The sequence below is a fragment of the Erythrolamprus reginae genome, chromosome 2, assembly GCF_031021105.1.
Source record: "Erythrolamprus reginae isolate rEryReg1 chromosome 2, rEryReg1.hap1, whole genome shotgun sequence".
NCBI classification, from domain to species: Eukaryota; Metazoa; Chordata; class Lepidosauria; order Squamata; family Dipsadidae; genus Erythrolamprus; species Erythrolamprus reginae.
The window spans coordinates 223,184,206-223,201,765 of NC_091951.1; the positions used below are offsets into that span (position 1 = coordinate 223,184,206).

At 39.1% G+C, this 17,560-nt stretch overlaps 1 protein-coding gene across 9 annotated transcripts in view; it reads right to left on the reverse strand.

Moving 5' to 3' along the window:
• Window positions 1–17,027, reverse strand: part of PTPN6 (protein tyrosine phosphatase non-receptor type 6) — a 55,966-nt gene extending 38,939 nt beyond the window's left edge. Inside the window, exons 1-6 of one of the 9 annotated variants that reach the window (XM_070742007.1) lie at window positions 16,761–16,983; window positions 15,968–16,026; window positions 14,301–14,424; window positions 12,135–12,558; window positions 11,176–11,301; window positions 9,581–9,775 (exon numbers count right to left, since the gene is read on the reverse strand). In XM_070742007.1, the coding sequence (XP_070598108.1) occupies window positions 9,581–9,775; window positions 11,176–11,301; window positions 12,135–12,139 (326 nt within the window). In that variant the 5' untranslated portion in view covers window positions 12,140–12,558; window positions 14,301–14,424; window positions 15,968–16,026; window positions 16,761–16,983. Of the gene's footprint in view, window positions 1–9,580; window positions 9,776–11,175; window positions 11,302–12,134; window positions 12,559–12,707; window positions 13,235–14,300; window positions 14,425–15,967; window positions 16,027–16,760 lie in introns of those variants that run through there. The other 8 variants (XM_070742006.1, XM_070742012.1, XM_070742010.1 and 5 more) reach the window with 8 other exon arrangements.
• Between the last annotated feature and the right edge of the window lie 533 nt (window positions 17,028–17,560).

The window sequence follows — 17,560 nt, forward strand, 5'->3', positions numbered from 1 at the left end:
TGGCTGATAATCAAACACAAATTTTGCTGGACAAAGACTGAAAGGAGTGAATAATGTCTATGTAAAATTACAAGATTTATTCCAAAAGAAAATACTAGGAATAGGTTGTAATGCACATATTTTGTCAAATGCAATCACCACAGCATCATGTGCCATGCCAATTGATGTAGAAGTAATAATTTATTTATTTGTATTTTGGTCGTTTTACTGTTCGTGTGGCTACTTTAAAACAATTTTGTGAAGACACAAATGTTGAATACAAAAAACATTTAGGATATTCAAAAGTTAGATGGCTCACTCTAAAACCTGCTATAGAGCATGTTTTCCAATTGACCCATTCCCTTCATATTTCTTAAGTTTAGACAAATGTCCAAAATTCTGAAATCTTTTTTCAATTATGAATGATCACAGATATTAATGCATTTTGCATATAATCAGGCATCTATTTTCCACAAAATGATTCAAAAGATTGGAGGTGAACATGTTTTGGCTACAGATGTTAGTCTTATTTTGAACGATTTTGTCCTTCAATATAAATCACGATTTGAAGAAAAAAATATTTTTTTAATAATAAAAAGAAAATGGTCAAACTTAGAGGAATCAAATCTGGGCATAACGGAAAAGTTTACCAAAGAAGTACAGAATTTTTACCAAACATGTTTCCAATATGTCTAAGAATGGTATGAAACAAATATCACAGGAAATAACAGTTTTCAATGGTGTTTTTTGACTTCATTGCAAGTAAATTGGGCAGATATTGAAAATTGTGTTGTTTTTATAAAAAAAAAATGCCTGATATTAAAATGGATGACAATTGTCAGTTTGAAGAAATTAGAAGACTGAGTGTATATTTAAATTCTGATAAATTAGAACAATGGGGAAATCAACATACAAAACCAATCAATCAAGCAATCAATAATAAAGATGTTGAAATTGATAAAAGATGGGTGGAAATATTTAACCCTTTCAAAAATGAACACATTCCATATAAAAATTTAGTTATTCCTGTTGAATTTACATTGTGTTACCCTAGAACTAATGCAGCAGTTAAAAGTTTTTTTTAATTAGTAATGATTTTTGGACAAGTGAAAAATCAAGATTGAATGTTGATACTCTAGCTGCAGCACTTACCATAAAATTCAATATGAAGGATATTTCTTGCTCCAAAATTTCCAATATATTGTTAGAAAATGATATATTGACAAAAAATATTCATTCATTGGAAAAATACTCATTTAATTAAATAATTAAAAGGAATGTAAGCATAATTAGTGTATTTTTATTTGAATTAATAAAATGTTTCATTTATTTATATTGTACTATTTTCTTAAATTTTTTCATTCCTTTTTCATTGTAAAAAAATAGGTCACCCTATTTGTAAGTAAGTTAAATAATTGTACTTTTTGCTACAGCTTTCAGCTTTATGTTGTCCCGGTTAACTACGTACAGGGTTTTTTTTTATGATACACCTACTGGTACATAGAACCATAGTTCTGGGGGGGAAATTGAATCAGCCAGAAGTACAGGTGTTCATGTAACACAGAAATGATGTCTGTCACTTTATTAGAAAAATAATATTCTTAATTCATTTAATTCATTTATTGCTTAATTCTTATACACTGAATGTAGCCCCACCCAGCCACCCCCACCCTTTGGCCTATGCCTCCCAGCAATTTACCTCCTTGCAGCAGAGGCACAAGCCACTGATTACCTGCCTCCCAACACTCAGCTGATTGATTGAAGTTGCCTGATTGATTGAAGTTGTCAGCAAGCCCTTGTGCTAAAATGAAAATGACACTAAAGCTGCATGGAGGCAAATTGCTGCAGGGAGATACAAAGGCTGAAACTGGCTGTTTGTTTTTGCTGCAAAGAGGTAAGTCAATAACTATAAATGCCTATAGAATGTTCAAATTAGTATTAGACTTATTTTTTAAAGATTGCTTTAAGTTCTAAACAACTTAACAAAAAAAAAAAATTTATTTATTGGAGTTGAAAGGGACCTTGCAGGCAGGGGCAGACTACCAATTGTAGCCCTACCAGAACATTCCAGGAGCGTGCCCCAGTGCACGGACCCCGTGTGCCCCTGGTGCGCGCCCTTTCCCAGTGTGTGATTCAGCTTCTGCGCATGTGCAGAAGCTGAATCTTGTGCGAAAATGTGTGTGCGTGATTTCCGGGGTTTTTTTGCTTCCGTGCATGCCCAGAAGCAAAACAACCCAGAAATTGGAGACAAGAGCTGCCGGTCGTGAGTGACTAGCAAAATAAGGTAAGAGCTGCACCACCAGCCCCTGCAGCCCTGCAGCGCCTGCTGCCCCGCCCCGACGCCCTCCAGCCCACTCCCATCTGCCCAATGTGCTGCCAGCCGACGTACTGCCATCCCCGCCCCCTGACGCTAGCATAAGCGATGGGAGCTGCTGGCTCCCATCAGCCTACCATGTTGCCAGCTGCCGCTACGCCACCCCCTGATGCCAACATGAGCAATGGGAGCTACCGGCTCCCATCAGCCCACCACGTTGCAAGCTGCCGCTACGGTGCCCCCTGATGCTGGCACTGGTAATTTTTACCGGAATTGTGCTGGCTGCGTGTGCATGGCGCGTGCACATCCAGCGGCAACGGAGCAGGCCTATACGCTCCATTGCCACTACCGGAACTGCGGTTCGGGCATTCCAGGTAGTAGCCCATCACTGCTTGCAGGTCATCTAATCCAACTCCCTGCTCAAGCAGGAATCTTACACCAATGAATAAATAAATGCTTGATCTAAAGAGGCCCAGTGCTATTGTATCTTCTTTTAAATATCAGCGAATATTTCCAGAAAGCCACATCAATTTTAAAGATCTGTAAAAGTATAATCTGAAATGTCCAGTTTTAGTATTAAGTATTAATATTAAGTATTAGTATTAAGATAAGCCAGCTGAGTTAAACCCTGACTTTGTCATATTTAGGGTAGATCTATTTCAATAATTGGGAGGAGTTAGTGTGATTACATTTTAAAGAACATTCTGGGATTGATATACTGCCATAATGTACAGTTGTCCAATTTGCTATTTCTATCGGTCAGAGACACATGCTCAGAAATACGCAGCAAACAGTGTGTTTGCTGTTCTGCTGTTTAACAAAATGCTGGGAGGCAGAGGCCTTTTTTCCTTGTTTTTCTCCCCCAAAACTAAGGTGCATCTTATACTCCGGCGTGTCTTCTATGCCGAAAAATATGGTAGCTGAATACCATTGTTAAACTTTACCCCAACTGTGGTCATTTCTGCAGTGTGTTGACCTGGAAAGGCTCGAGATGCTTCAGTCTACAATGCAACAACTACAATTTTACCACCTCTAAAAGATCAGGACTTTATAACTACTCTTATTCATGACACATTGATTAGTAGTTTATTTAGGGATGTTATCAAAGGTACTAAGCAACCTGGGATGAATTTACTTAAAGATTAGATGTTCCTGAAAAACTCTGCCATTTCTGAATAAAAATCTGGAAAGCTTCTATTCAAAGTGAATCTTCTTGGTAACCTGCAGAAGATTCCTCTGGTTCTTAATGTCACAGTTTCGCCGGTTTTATTTAGTTCATTTTCTAATTCATTCTAAATCCAACCTTTCTGGATTCAAGTTTTAGCTGCTGCATATATTATGTTTAATATTGGTTTCAAAGAACAGGTTTATTTTTAAATACTACTTTGAATTATTTATGTTAGAATATTTGAATATTTTCAGCTGATATCACTAAGTTGCAGAATGATGTGAGCAACAGCACTTATGTAGGCCACCGCATTTCAATGGCTCCTATTTTATTTTGGCATGATTCTTATACAATGATGAAATCGGTTTTGATTTCTAAATACAGAGTTCTTGGACTGGATCAGAACAGGAAGCAAAAGAATCAAAGCCAAGAAGTCGTGAAATTGGGAGACGTTCTCAAAGAGATTATGTTCACTAGCTTAAACTACTGGAATATAACAAACTACAAATGCATTATAATGTTTGCCACTTTCTGAGGAAAAAGTAATTGTTGTCGATGGAGATTTACAATTAACATTTTGAGTTCACATCTATTATTTTAATTAAATTTCCAAAGAAACAGTAGATGAAGTTAGATATTATCAAACTGTTTAGATTTTCACTTCTACAGTGAGGAGATGGAGTGAAGAGACCCTAATATAAAGAAGAATAAACACTGGATAATACTATTTATGTATTTGTTGGTTGGTTGTTCGTTTGTTTGTATTCTGCCTTTATTATTTAAAAAATAACTCAGGTTGATGAACATATCCAATATACCTTCCTCCTCTCTTCCCCACAAACACTTCGTGAGGTGGGGTAGAATGAGAGAGAATGACTGGTTAATCTCAGGGACCGCCTTCTGCTGCACGAATCCCAGTGACCAGTTAGGTCCCACAGAGTGGGTCTTCTCCAGGTCCTGTCAACTAAACAATGTCGCTTGGCGGAACCCAGGGGAAGAGCCTTCTCTGTGGCGGCCCCGGCCCTCTGGAACCAACTCCCCCCAGAGATTAGAATTGCCCCCACTCTCCTTGCCTTTTGTAAGCTGCTTAAAGCCCACCTCTGCCGCCAGGCATGGGGGAATTGAGATACTCTTTCCCCCTAGGCCTTTACAATTTTATGCATGGTATGTCTGCATGTATGTTTGGTTTTTATAATAATGGGTTTTTAACTGTTTTTAGTATTGGATTATTATTATGTGCTGTTTTATTATTGATGTTAGCTGCCCCGAGTCTCCGGAGAGGGGCGGCATACAAATCCAATAAATGAATGAATGAATGAATGAATGAATGAATGAATGAATGAATATAAATAAATAAATAAATAAATAAATAAATAAATAAATAAATAAATAAATAAATAAATAAATAAATAAATAAATAAATAAATAAATAAATAAATAAATAAATAAATAAATAAATAAATAAATAAATAAATAAATAAATAAATAAATAAATAATCATCCAGCTGGTTTTCATGGCTACAGCAGGACTAGAACTCATGGTCTCCTGCTTTCTAGCCTCATGCCTTAACCAGGGGTGAAATGTCAGTCATCAGAGAGCCGGTCATGAAGGCAGCGCGAGGCTCCACCCACCTACCCGGATGCCGCCATTTGGGTTCTTTTACCCTCTGTGCATGCACAGAATGCTTTACGCATGCGCAGAGTGTAAAAGAACCCAAATGGTGGTGTCCAGGCTGGTGGCACAGCCTCGCACTCCCTTCGTGACCACCTCTTCGACAACCGATAGGCACGAGCGAACCAGGAGCGTTTCACCCCTGGCCTTAACCCATTAAACCAAACTGGGATTATGCTATTATACGAAAATCATATTGTTAAAAGATTGAGAGATTAGATCAATCCTTTGTATATTTATTTAATAACCCTGGTAGCCTAACCAGAGTTTGATAAATGATCATTTAATGCACTCATCAAGCTACACATTCAACTCACTGGTCTGTAGTTCATGTGCATCTGATTAGGGTCAAATGAAATAAATTTTGTGGAAGAGGATAATGCAATAAATGCAATCACTAAAGTTTTTATTAGCGAGGAGAGAATTTTAGAGATCACACTTGCTTTCGGTTTAGAATCCCTTCTTTAAAGTCAAAGGAAGGAAGGAACCTGTGCTCCTGCAGAAGAGGCTAAGCTACATGTCCCAGCCACCTTAACCAGCAATGATAAGGGGAAGATGGAAGCTATATTTTGACAGCTAGCTCCGTTCCAAAAGAGTTTCCAAAATATAGAACTGCTGGGCAGGAGGTGAACAAAGCTGTTCATTGCTAAGTGAGCCTCTTTCCCTCTCGGAGAGGAAACAGTTAAGCTCAGTGGACCAAGCGGAGGGGAAGCCACGTGATGGAAAATCTTGGGTGGTTGTGGGGAGGGAGGCTGAGTTTTCGTAAGAGCCTGGAGGACAGAACTTTCCAACCGCAAGGGAGGAAGCAGCAGGCTCCCTGGCCAACTGCTGCCTTTGGATGTGAGCAGGCCTACATGCAGAGACCTAGAGAGGATAAATAGGCTGATTCTTTTCAAGGGAAGAGCAGTTTGTTCTGGAACAGGACAAACCCATCTCCGTCTCATGAATGGTTTCACATAACACAGAACATAGAATCACAGGGCTGGAACTGTCCATGACCAATGTGAACAAAAGCCGCCCATTTTAATACAATTTCCAGATGGGTGGCAGTAAGAAAACAAAGAGTCATAGGGCATCATAATGACAAACACATTTCCACAAAGGTTTATGCCATCATAAGGCTTGCAAGCATGCAACGAAAGGAGAAACGTGAAATAAACCTGCGAAAATAAAAAAAAGTTTGACCCGGGACAAACGATTATACCTGCTTCTTATCGACACCACAATCTTTGCCTCTTAGCGATGTGCCAAAAATAACAAATCAGTGAAACAAAAAAAAACCTGGTTTCTAAATATAAATCTCACACACACCAATATTGAAACTTCATCACGTGACAAAATGTAGTATGCGCTCTATAACTTACTGTCTTAGGGAACCTCTCAATTTAAGAAAGCTTGAAAAGTAAAAGGGGAACAATGCTGAGAGGAAAGTTAATCATTCATTAGATCCCATACTAAAAGAACAAAGGACGTGTAAGCATACATTATATAGGACTTATTTATTTACATACTTCTAAACAATGGTTAGCTTTTTTTTCAGGTGTTATGAAAAGGAACTACACTGTAGCTCCATTCAGAAATACTCAGGATCTGTGGGGTCTTTCCACTTGAGTGAATATCTTGATTTCCCGGGGTCTTCCTGGCAATAAGCAGGCCCTGAGAGAAGTCCTGTCCCACAGAAGTCCACAAGGAGGACCAGGGAAAGCCTAACTGGACCCAGGACACTTCCTTATATGAATAAAACCATCCTGTTTGTAAGAGGGCCTGAAGAGGTTTTCTACTAACAATGGCACAGTTCTTTTGTAGGTGTGACTGAAAGGAACACACAGTGGTATGCCCTGATGGATAGGCATAGATATCATTTAAGCATATAAAGTATAATCTGTTGCCGGATAACTGGGGGAGACAGGCCTTCATAGATTTCAGAAGCTTCCACAAGAGGTCCAGAGTAATTAATAATGAGGGAGACTAGAGTTATATGGAAATTGAAGAAAAATAGCTGCAGCTAAGGATGATAGTATCAGAGAAAATTTTAGCCAACCTTTTGGCTCAGCATCCCACAACTGCATGGCAACAAAATTTGTCTGTCTGTTCTGTTCTGTTCTGTTCTGTTCTGTCTGTCTTCTATCCATCCATCCATCCATCCATCCATCCATCCATCTATCTATCTATCTATTAGATTTCTAGGTCGCCCTTCTCCAGGGGACTGGAGCCAGGAATAAGAGGCCCTGATTGCCCACATAGTACAATTACTTCGAGGAACTCCATATCTCCTTTCTTCTTTTCATTTTGAGAATTTCCTTACAATTACCCTATTAGTTCACAGTAATTTCTTCCTTTTTCTTTCTTTTTAATAAATTAACAATTTAAAGTATCTTTAAAATACTGATTAGCATTTCTTATTTTTATATTACTTATTTTTATTTAGAATTTCATTGTTGGAAGCTGTTTTTTGCAGGTACATTTCAATTTTATTTTATTTTTTTTTTAAAAAGAATCTCTGCACTTATTCATATGCATAATGGCTTATGCAGACGGAGTAACTTTTCCAGAGGGTTCAGTGCTATGCATTCCCTACTGAATATGCACCAGGGCTTATTTCTGCATAGAGAAGTAGCAATTATTTTATGAGCAATATTTAAGTGACCCATTCATGCAAGATCCACCATATGCTGAGGCTTAAAATCTTTCAATCCAAAAACTGAATATCTCTATATTTCAAACTATGCAATTAATGATTGCTCTTTTTTCTCAGGAATCCCAGAACAGTAGTAGGTACAACTTGATATGACCTTGTAAACATCTGCTACCTCTTCCTGGGGTCCATTACTTTTCAACTAAAAGACAACTACACGAATAGAATAGGGAAAACATACATGTGTGCATGCAGCCAGACACAATAGTTGGCTTTATTTAACATGTTGTCCGAGAAAGACGTCTCTAAGAAGAAGAAATCTACATTCAAGCTGAGATGTAGATATTGGTTCTTTTCGTGATCTTAAATGTTGGTGGAATTTTTAACATTCTTTAGATATATTCTCACCTGCCCTGTGTTCTTTTTAAGTAGAAATATATAGGTAATAAAAGTATTTTAGACCAATAAGGGCTTGCTCGCCATATAAATTTTGGAGTACAGTGTTCCCTCGATTTCCGCGGGGGATGCGTTCCGAGACTGCCCGCGAAAGTCGAATTTCCGCGAAGTAGAGATGCGGAAGTAAATACACTATTTTTGGCTATGAACAGTATCAAAAGCCTTCCCTTAACACTTTTAAATCCCTAAATTACAATTTCCCATTCCCTTAGCAACCATTTAGATCAGGGGTAGGGAACGTTGGCTCTTCTATGACTTGTGGACTTCAACTCCCAGAATTCCTGAGCCAATCATGCTAGCTCAGGAATTCTGGGAGTTGAAGTCCACAAGTCACAGAAGAGCCAACGTTCCCTACCCCTGGACAGGATAGGCAAAGTTGGCTCCTTCTATGACATGTGGACTTCAACTCCCAGAATTCCTGAGCCAGCATGATTGGGCCAGGTATTCTGGGAGTTGAAGTCCACATGTCATAGAAGAGCCAACGTTGCCTACCCCTGATTTAGATTATTACTCACCATGTTTATTTATTAAAGTTTATTAAAAAAATATTTATTAAAGGTGGATGAAAGTTTGGCGATGACATATGACGTCATCGGGTGGGAAAAACCGTGGTATAGGGGGGGAAACCGTGAAGTATTTTTTAATTAATATTTTTGAAAAACCGTGGTATAGACTTTTCGTGAAGTTCGAACCTGCGAAAATCGAGGGAACACTGTAATGCATAATGTACTTTCATATGCTCCAGATAAATGAATGTCTTTGTAAAGTCAAAAGCATTTAGACCAATGGTTTCCAACCTTTTTTTTAAGCCATGACTCACCTAAGGATCTCTAAAATCCTGATGCCACCCCCAACTCCCATTGTGAGATATAATAATTACTTTTCAAAAAGTGAACTCCTACTCTCACAGAAGCCTAAGAGGCCATTAACTTGGTTTAAACAAGGTTCAAATTGCCCCCATTAAAAATCAAATTGTTCCCACCCCATGGGGTGTGGGCTCTATATTGCGAACCACTGATTTAGACAATCATCCACAAAAACCCTATACTAGGATCTATGGAATCATGGAAGGAACCTAAACGATTATCAAGTCCAGTCCCCACGCACTGCAACATTCACTACACCATCCCTCCTATATGACTATTCAGACATTGCATGCAAATTAATAATCACAAAATAATTACATGTAATGTACAATTATACTTGCAATATAGATCCACAGCAGAGATAAATATGTACAAATGATAAAAGGTATAATATAAAGTGTGAGGGACCCCTCAATGGAGACTCAATGTTGAAAGGAAAGTCAAGATGGGCATGCAGCTACAGGTAGAAGCAGGTGTGCTTTCCTCATACCTTTCTGTTGTGGGATCGGAGCAGTTGAGTGGATACCTCAAGTCTATGATGGTTCCATCTTTATCCTGCAGGGATCCCTGCTGCTGTGTATAATATTCCACCAATTCTGATAAAGTAGCAAATTTCTCTCCTCCATAGAGATCATAATAGTCTCCAGTATTCTGGATACGGATGTGAGTTACCTCATCACCAACCCTAAAAGAAAGAGGCAGAAACCTCTCATCAGTTGATCAGGAAGGGAAGAGCAAACGAGAAATTATCCTCACTATTTCTCCTGGTAGGAATTCTAGACCGAAATAAGGGATCTTGAGGAATTGGATGGATTACTTGGTGTTTGCTCTCACCAGAGCTTATCACTCCACCTCACAACATATGAGTTGAATATAAGACTCTTTTTTTTCAAACTGGAGAATTAGAATTGGAATGAAGCTGGAGCCAGTGACTGTATTTGTACCACGGAGTTTAGGATGCTGGGATTTGAGGTTGTTTTTATTTGGGGTGGGTGTGGGGAGAGAGGTATTGACTTTCTTTGGTTTTTACTTCTGTTTTTGTAAGCCGCCGGAATTGTGACACAATAAGAAGGGTAGCCATATTTGTCTTTCAAATAAATAAGATTGAATTTTGCAGAAAGCTAGCTAAAAGGATTGTACGTTTGGCACTCCGTGGCATGTCTCCAGCTGTCATTTCACCTGATTTTTCATGCTTTCTATGTTAAGACAGACAGGTGTAAGGGCACTGATATTGTTACTTACTTCAAGATGTTTAAACAGGACTTCTTATTCAGAGGGCGGTTTATTGCATAAGATTAATACGCAACTTAGTGGAAATTCCAATTTGAAACAAAGGAAGAAATAAAGTTGCTTTACGTAAATGGAGGCTGGTTGAAAATTGACATGGGAGTCAGAAGCTGTGGAAGGAAGTCCCTGTGGAAAGGCTTGAACCCCGTCTTTCTGTTTCAATGTCTGATGACTTCCCCAAACCATGGATATTTTATTAAAAAAGCACTATGTCACTAGCCTAGGGAGCTGTTTGTTTTGTTTGGAAATCTGTTCCCGGAAAAGTCAGTATTATGCCATCAGATTTATTTCAGAGAAAGTTGTAGGGCAACTGAGTCTCTGAACTTACTACCAAGTCTCTCTTCAAACCCCCAACAGCCCCCCAAAACAGACAAAAGGCTTTGGGAAAAACTCCACAGAAAGAATTAATTTTCAAGTTTGTGGAAAGTTGTAAGTTTCACAACAGCCATCTTCACTTGCAGTCTTTCTATTCCTCCTTTTCTTTTTCCACTCTGGCCTTCAATTCCAATGTATCTTGGGATTTTCTACATATTATTTATTATTATTCATTTAAATGTATCATAGCAGCCCTCTCCCATAGACTTTAGGAGCGATATATATATATATATATTAACCATGGGAACCATCCTATTATAATATGGACTCCATTCATTACAGAAGATGGGGCGGAATATTTCGGTATATACCAACATGATATACTTTTAGAGAACAAAAATTGAAGAGGCAGAAGATAATGTGTGTCTCAGGGAGAACCATAGAATATTATCAAAGGATTGGAAGAGGGAGGGGGGCAATTACCTGACCGAAAGGGAAAAGTCCCCCTTGTTCTTCCGGCTGGGCCGAGCCAGAAAGCTGCCATGAATTCCTCGTGCTTTGAGTAAGGCCTCAGCATCTATGCCACTCAGGTCACGATGAAACCACCTGCTTCACGGAAGGAAGAGAGAAAAGTAAAAAAGAAGGACACCATAAGTGGAGGGATATCGGGTAGACTGCATACGTGTGATCCTACATAGAGTTCACAAGAAAGATGCCTCCACTCTACCACAATTCAGAAGGTAGATATTGGTTTTCCTTCACTCTCTCACCTGACCCAACAGCACTGACCAACTCCCACTAGAATGTTCATAAATTAGAATTAACAACGAATAAATGAGAATCAACCAGTGCAGGTCAACCGAAGTAGACTGACTCTTCAGTTCATCTGGAACACAGCACTTTCAGATGCGGTCAGTTCGCACATTGTTTGTTTGTTTGTTTATTCATTCAATTTCTATAGTTGCCCAACTCAACCCAGTCACTCTGAACAGCTCACAATTCTAAAACAATTTCAACAATTTAAAAGACATGAAAACAATAAAAACAATCACAAAATATAGTGGCAAGTAATCCAATCATCTCTATGGAGAGAGACAGGGTCACCAACTTTCTAACTGAGCAGAAGGGAAACATATACGTAGCTGGTGAAGCTATTCCTCCACTAATAACAAGTGGTAGAAGAAATGCTACATTTCTGCTAGATCCTGAAGATTCAGCAGCAGCTGCTAGTTAGGCAGTGATGCTTGAAGACGTAGCCTCCCCTCCCAAATCCATACAGCCAGAGGCAACACAATGATCTGTTCCAGCAACTGTCTCCTATACCGGTATCCCACACATTGTCCCACAGAACATTGTCCCTCCCAGTTCAAGAAAAAGTTACAAGACCCATTTAGAAAGGGAACATTAACCTGTAAATAATCAATCCTAAATTTTTTCCTTACCTCATTATTTCCCAGGTGACCAGTGGCAGAATCAAAAGTCCAGTTAAGAAAACAATGGAAAAATTAACTGAAGAAGTTTTTTTAAAAAAGTTGAGAATAAAAGCAAATGAGCGTTTTGATGTCTCAACCCGACTTTCCAGATGTGATTTTTCCTTTTTCGACTGTGCCCATCTACCTCATGCGTCTCTGCTGCCCATCACACATTCATAGGCTGCTCCACAATCAGTCCGTGTTGGTAGGTATGGGCAGAAAGAACTGAGGCAAACAGGCAGTTCCAAGTTGCTGAGCACTAATACAGGAACAGGAAGCATATTTAACATCGCTGCTCTTCACTGCAAGTTGCAATGTGTGCACTTCTGCTTCTGCTTTTGGGTCCTTTTTCTCCTTCTGTCCCGTCTGGTCACAACTATTTCTGTCTTTCTTTCTTTTGGGGGGAGAGAGAAAAAATTCACACAATAGGTGAGTGTGAGACAGTCCATTGAAGTATCACTACAGGAGATTAAACACCCCTACTAAATGCAACATAATTAAAGGCAATTTATGGAATACTGTGTCCAGTTCTGGAGACCTCACCTACACAAAGATATTGACAAAATTGAACGGGTCCAAAGACGGGCTACAAGAATGGTGGAAGGTCTTAAGCATAAAACGTATCAGGAAAGACTTAATGAACTCAATCTGTATAGTCTGGAGGACAGAAGGAAAAGGGGGGACATGATCGAAACATTTAAATATATTAAAGGGTTAAATAAGGTCCAGGAGGGAAGTGTTTTTAATAGGAAAGTGAACACAAGAACAAGGGGACACAATCTGAAGTTAGTTGGGGGAAGATCAAAAGCAACATGAGAAAATATGATTTTACTGAAAGAGTAGTAGATCCTTGGAACAAACTTCCAGCAAACGTGGTAGATAAATCCACAGGAACTGAATTTAAACATGCCTGGGATAAACATAGATCCATCCTAAGATAAAATACAGGAAATAGTATAAGGGCAGACTAGATGGACCATGAGGTCTTTTTCTGCCGTCTATGTTTCTATGTTTCTTAATTATATCCCAAGAGTATGTAATCAATAAATATAAAAGTCTTTGGCAGATTCAGGCCTGCAACAAAGAAAGAAAGCTTTAAACATTTCAGGTTCTGTTTTCTTTATGTCATTGTGTGCTTCTTGCTTCTATAGGAGATCCCTTTACCAGGCTGCATTATTTTTCCTAATTCAATGGAATGAGGTGAAATTCATAGAGAAGCTCCTGACAAAGACCCAGCCTATGGCTATAGAATACAACAGCAATAACTTTTCCCACAGTCAAGAAACTGCCTACTAGATCTGGTCCAATTTAAGTGCAACAAAGGTGTTCTTCCCTTGATATTAATATCAAATGTCCTTTTGCTGGACCATTTCCTTCTTTCCATTTGGGTACTTGGATGCTCACAGCTCCTCGAACAGGCCTTGTTTCATGACAGAAGAAAAAATTAATTGCTTGTTTCTTCTCAAAGAATAAATATTTTTCTGTAAAAGTGAAACAAAATTAAAAGGGGAAAAATAAATTTGTTTTTTGAGCCTCCCTGCCTATAAGGGACTGCGTAGAATAAGACTTTGAACCAAATATCCAGCAATGTTAATATATATTTAGGCAAGGTCTGGACTGCACAGCCTAAGTAAATACTAAATAATGATCTCCATTTGAAGCTATGGAATAAAATTCATAGAGAAAGAGGGAAAAGCATCCGCTTATTTAAGGAAAATCTGTCTACAGTATAAGTCTCAAGTACAGAATTTGCAAATACTAAGGTGTGCATTTATATGTTTCTTCATATGTTTATATAATTTGACTGCTTTCTGGTTAGATAGACTCTTCAATATGGACAGGTTTTTTAAAGGAGTAAATAATGTTGCTAGAATAGGATGACATGTTAAAATGGTTTAATCTTTTTTTTTTTACTATTATTGTTTTCATTTGAAGACTTAAAAATATTTTTGTTGAACATCAAAGCCTGGGGATTGTACTCTAAACTTTGATCCTAACAGAGATAATATTTAACTCCGCTAACAGATATTTTTGGCAATGATAATAAAGCATCGCAACTTCTGATGGCTAACTGCAAGATATAATGACTCCATAGCATGCAGCTGCTCTTCTGATTTGTGTTTATCCTAATGGCACCTTGTGTGAATCTGGTCCCCGATCCTGATGATTACATACAGGTGAAGGAAGCTTAAATTTTTAGCCCAGTCATTTGTTTTTCAAATTGACCCAGAGATGTTTTCTTTAAAGATTCCATTAGTGGCTGTAGATATAAAAGAAAAAAAAATCAAAGAGTGGGAGGTTTAGTTTCCTGTCCCCACCCTATGTGCTGTAGATCCCCTCCACACATTTACACAAATGAAAATAATAATCAGTTGTGCAGCTGCAGGCTAAATACATAGCAAAGCTTGTTGATTATCTAATCCGTCCCCTCCCCACCACCAAGCCAATCTCCCATGGCATTCCCAGGATTTCTTGCACTGCTCTCAGGAAAGTGGGGAATGCAATGTTCCCAGCCATGGATACTAGCAGATCAAAAAGTGGATCAGCACTTTTTAAAAAACCAAAGCAAACTGCAGTATTTGGATCAGCCCAGGTCAAAACATTGCAGGAAACCTGGGGAGGAGCTTTGCAGCCTTAGCCCTGCATTGCTCTTTTGCAGAGTGGCACCTGATGGGGAAATCTGGGGAGGGGAAGAGGGGGAAGAAGAGTTTAGTTCATTTGCTACTCTTATATTTGGCTTCCCCCAGCTGAAATTTAACATTGGATGGTAAAGATCAGGGGTAGGCCAAGTTGGCTCTTCTATGACTTGTGGACTTCAACTCCCAGAATTCCTGAGCTAGCATGATTGGCTCAGGAATTCTGGGAGTTGAAGTCCACAAGTCATAGAAGAGCCAACTTTGCCTACCCCTGGTAAAGATAAAACAAGAATGGCAATGACTTTACGAGGCTTCCTGGCACTGCATATGATTATTATTCCAGCTGGTTGTGGCATCAGTGGAAAGCTCTAAAGCAACACAAGGTCTTTCCTAGCTTTTCTACCTAAGATCATTGAACTAAAGACAGGATTTTCTAGTGTTTGGGGCCTGAGACTTCTAAGCGCACTGGCCAGAAAAGGACTACGGTGCGAGTTTGCCCACTCAGAGAAGATGGCTGCCGATAAACTGGTTGCCACAATGCTCTTTAACACACTGCACCCTCGGGTGTTGAAGTCCAGCAAGTGAACATTCGCCTGGCAAAAGCAGAGAGCCCACAGCCCTAGGCTTGGTTTTCCAGACAACTTTTGGAACTAAAACATTGCGGGAGATTGGTGCTTTGCTCAAAAAAGGTTTTTAGATAAACAAATGTTTTGATGTAAAGAATCAAGCAGGTTCTCTTGACAGGTACTAAGAGATGCTGCTCTGCATTTTCAGCTATCAGGTAGGGAAAACTATCTGAAAGCAACTCTGACTAAGCCCATCTGACCCTCAAGATGCAGGTCTTCAAAATTTCTGCATTCCTTCACACATTCTCTCTCCTGTGGAGAAGTCTGCTCTTTAGCTCAGGGGTCTCCAACTTTGGCAGCTTTAACTCTTGTGGACTTCAACTCCCAGAAAAGCAAAGCTGGCTGAGAAATTCTGGGAGTTGAAGTCCACAAGAGTTAAAGCTGCCAAGGTTGGAGACTTTTATTGTGAACTTGCATCCAGCTTTGCTGGCTGAGGTACTCTGGGAGTTGAAGTCCTCAAGTCTTAAAGTTGCCAAGGTAGGGGACCCCTGATTTAGCTTGCCCAGGGCCAAAAGAACAATGACTGCTGGGTGAGACATACCTTACATGATGTAGACTTTCGTAAGGAACCCTGGTTAAGACAAGGTAGCGGTGGATTCTCTGGAAGGAAGGAAAAAATAGAGAATAGACAGCAGATGCAAAGATCCATAGATGAATATGCAAATCACCCTGTAGCTCTATTTATTATTTATCGTGGTGCTTTTAAAAGTTTGCAATATTACAATCAATTGATTAGGTTGCCTTAAAATTGAAAACAGTACCGAAAGTGCTATAAGATTAAGTTTAAATGTATCTTAGTCTTTGATATCTTGACCCTTCTACTAAACAGCATTGTTATGACAGTTTCTACATTTAAATACATCACAAAATTTCCCTATTCTTCTAAAACAATAAGCCCATTTTATTTATACTTCACCATTGTTTTAACTGACTTTTTAATATTACTATTAACCATATCCTAATAGAGTTTTTTTTAAAAAAACAATGTAGTCCTTTTAAATAATGAGTGAAACTGCTGGTAAAAATCAGTTTTATACCCTGAAAATGTTCTGGTCCCATTGCCAGCCCCATCATTCCGTATCTACACTGATGCAAAAGTAAGCCTTCCTGCATTCAATGGGCTTACCTCCAGGGAGATAGTCCACATCATTTCTGTTAGTATTAACTACAAAAGCTGCCTTGCTATATGGCAATGCCACTAGCTGTTAAGGGGATAATAAACACCTACAGTTGCCCATTCCCATGCCAACACCAGTTGCAGAAAGAACTGTGTACATCCTTCGTTCTTGCTAATTACAGACACGCTAAAAAACAGAAGCCGGTATTGAACAAACCTTCACTGTTACGTTCTTATTACACTGAAAGCAGAAGAGGCTGAGACCTGAAAGTTACCTGGCGGACCGAGAATTCTCTGCCTTAGTGAAAAGGTGTGCTGGAAGGAAGCTGAATTCAAAAAGCTGCTCACAATACAAAAGACTTCATTCTATCCCCTGAGCTGGAGTTAATAAACAACCAGGAGGTTACAGGGAGATGAAGAGGGCTGAACCTGAGACAAGCAGCAGGTAACCAAGGGAGGGGCCGTTTGCTGTCTCCGCCCCATTGACCTACTGGGAGGCCCTCCCTGGGTAGATCTGGGAAGGGGAAACCTAGTTCATTCCTGAGCCAGTTGCCTGAATAAACTATGCGACTCGCTTTCCACAAAACAGCAGTTTTGACACTTTTTAAACTCCAAAAACTTTCAGTTTTCACTTCATTGTAGATGTATTCATTTATTTGTAAACTCATCTTTGGCTCATTAATTTACAATGGGAAGTTTCTTGCCATTAAACTATTTTTTGTCTCTTGGCATATAGGAACATGTCCAAGGCTGTATTGCCTTCTTAAACCAGGGGTCTCCCACCTTGACAACTTTAAGACCTGTGGACTTCAACTCCCAGAATTCCTCAGCCAGCTTTGCTGCTTTCATCTTTGCTGGCTGAGGAATTCTGGGAGTTGAAGTCCACAGGTCTTAAGGTTGCCAAGGCTGGAGACACCTATCTTAAAACTATAGGCAGGATGGCATTCTGTTTGTTTCCTACTTAATTATAATTATGTTTGCAGTCTTCTGAGCAGTTATGGATCCATCTTCTTCTGT